Here is a 2500-nt window from a genome sequence, read left to right on the forward strand (position 1 = left end):
AGGTGGGAGAAGGAGAATGAGGAGGGGTAGAGGGAACGGGGCAGGAAAACTGACAGGAAAAGGAAGAGAGGGAGCTGGAGGGAGTAGAAGAGAGAGAGGGAATGGGAGTGGAACATATAAAGAAATATTGATAAAGATATATATATATATATATATATATATATATATATAGAGAGAGAGAGAGAGAGAGAGAGAGAGAGAGAGACAGACGAAGAGAGACAGGCGAAGAGAGAGAGAGACAGACGAAGAGAGAGCGAGAGAGAGAGAGCGAGAGAGAGAGAGAGAGAGAGAGCGAGAGCGAGAGAGAGAGAGAGAGAAAGAGAGAGCGAGAGCGAGTGGGAGAGAGAGAGAGAGAGAGAGAGAGAGAGAGAGAGAGAGAGAGAGAGAGAGAGAGAGAGAGAGAGAGAGAGAGAGAGAGAGAGAGAGAGAGAGAGAGAGAGAGACAGACAGACAGAGAGAGAGAGATAAATAGATAGAGAGACTAAAATGAAAACCAAACAGCCCGAGCGAAAACGAGCGAACACCCTCCAACGAGCACCAGCGACCAAATAAGCTACATGCACTAAAAGTGATTAAAGTTGTTTACGCCAAATAAATGACTCACCCAATACACCGCCATAAAGAGGCCAAAACACCTGGTAAATCGCAGTGCATGCCGTCAATAACGTTTACAGCTCAATCAGCTCTGTAAAACCGACATATCTTCCGGGTAAACCGACTGTACATATTAGGCCTCTTTGTTAAAACCGTGCGAAGCCCGACCCAATGAACATTCTTTACACGGACATAACCCATACACAGGAATAAATGCATACCTATCAATGTAGACATGCATATCTACCGTATAGATTGATAGATAAAAGTATAGATACCCGATAGATAGAGAGATATGCATATACTGCTGTGTATGTCTGCATTCACGAATATTCACTGGATCGCGCCTCGCACAAATTTCACAAACCAGCTGATTATCTAGACTAGACGGGAAAAAATTATCCTTTCACTTGACAGGGACGTGGGTGTACACTTCCAAGATTTCTTTTTTGCCTAAATTACACCTTTAAAAGTCTAGTCATAGCTTAAAAATGTTCATAAAATAGTTATTAAAAAAAAAAATCTCAGGGGAGCTCGCAGTTCCTCAGAAACAATACCCTTACTTCGCTCACAACCTTGCTCACCCCCTCAAGAAAAAGCTGAAATTAAAGTGCAATTAAGTACTGTATCTATTCATCATGGAATTAAAGGCTAGAAACATCTTGAGCTCAAATTCCATGTAAAAATCCACAATGATGCCTGACTACTTGTAAGTACCAACAACGGCCTCAAAATCTGCAAAACTTCCTTTCTTATTACTCTCAACACTCCGAAGAATATTCTTTAAACTCTGAAATCTAGAATATGTTTCAGAAGGCGGAAAAAAGATGCTTTACCAGTCTCCCATATACTTGTACATACAACTGAACAATTGTATGTACAAGTATATGGGAGACTGAATATTTGTTTACATCTATTCGAAAATATAAGCATTTATATTTTAGAATAGGTGTAAACGCAAAAATTCATACAATACCAGCGCCTGATGCAACTTTGTGAAATATGTATAAACACTAGGGTTGGGTGCAGTAGGAGTCGAAGAAATCAGATACAAAAGGATGAAGAAAAAATAGATTACGAATTACATACAATAATGAACAACAATATATAGTAATTATCTGAATAACAAATACAGAATGAGCACTAAGGTACGTTTTCTTTCCACTCGCTCTGAATGTAAACAACGCAAAAAAAGGCCTTTTTCCTGAATATCTGCAGTTTTTTTTCTAATGAAAACCAAAGAGACTGATTATATAAAATTACCTGTTGCATCAACATCAAGCAAGAAAACTACCAAATAGCACACAAGCTTCATATATCAAAATTCCTTTTCAAGTCTACATACAGCTGATGGTTTACTGTACCTTGGTTAATTTGCGGTTCAGGCACCGTATCCGGATCTTGAAAAAAACAGTGAAATATTTATAAGCATTTTTAAAGCAAGGTAGATAATATAAAATCTCGATGTCACTCCTTATCGAGAAAAGTGTTATATCTCCGTAAATGCATAAGATAAAGAGGACATTCACTGAACCACTGTATCCTTCTAACACGTAAGAAAGTATATAGAATGGGATGAATGAGAAGGAATATCTTCACACTACAAGAGATGTACCTGACCGGTTGTGAAGATATTAATTCACTTTCATGCCTTCTCTACAGTCGCCACCATGAATACGGTTCACGTACGTAATCACACACAAAAACAGACCTATGCCAATACACAAGGAAATGCACCAAACGTAATTGAAGAGCATTAAAACATTTTTTTCTTATATTATATGCCTTGATATCGACATGCACAAAGCATAAGTTAAAAGCGGCACCATCAACCACCTACATTCATGGCGTAATCGAAACATGATATATCAATGGAAAAAAAGTCAACACAAATCCCTCTTTGCGA

General features: G+C 38.4%; 1 protein-coding gene across 8 annotated transcripts in view; it reads right to left on the reverse strand.

Moving 5' to 3' along the window:
- Nucleotides 1-2500, reverse strand: part of LOC113819282 (synaptic vesicle glycoprotein 2B) — a 31885-nt gene that overhangs the window by 14342 nt on the left and 15043 nt on the right. For 4 of the 8 annotated variants that reach the window (XM_027371520.2, XM_027371521.2, XM_027371517.2 and 1 more), the window contains exon 2: nt 1959-1994. The exons of the other annotated variants lie outside the window; for them this stretch is intronic. In XM_027371520.2, coding sequence (XP_027227321.1) covers nt 1959-1994 — 36 coding nt within the window. The remainder of the gene's footprint in view (nt 1-1958; nt 1995-2500) is intronic. 8 annotated transcript variants of the gene reach the window in all.

This window comes from Penaeus vannamei, chromosome 29 (assembly GCF_042767895.1).
Source record: "Penaeus vannamei isolate JL-2024 chromosome 29, ASM4276789v1, whole genome shotgun sequence".
NCBI lineage: Eukaryota > Metazoa > Arthropoda > Malacostraca > Decapoda > Penaeidae > Penaeus > Penaeus vannamei.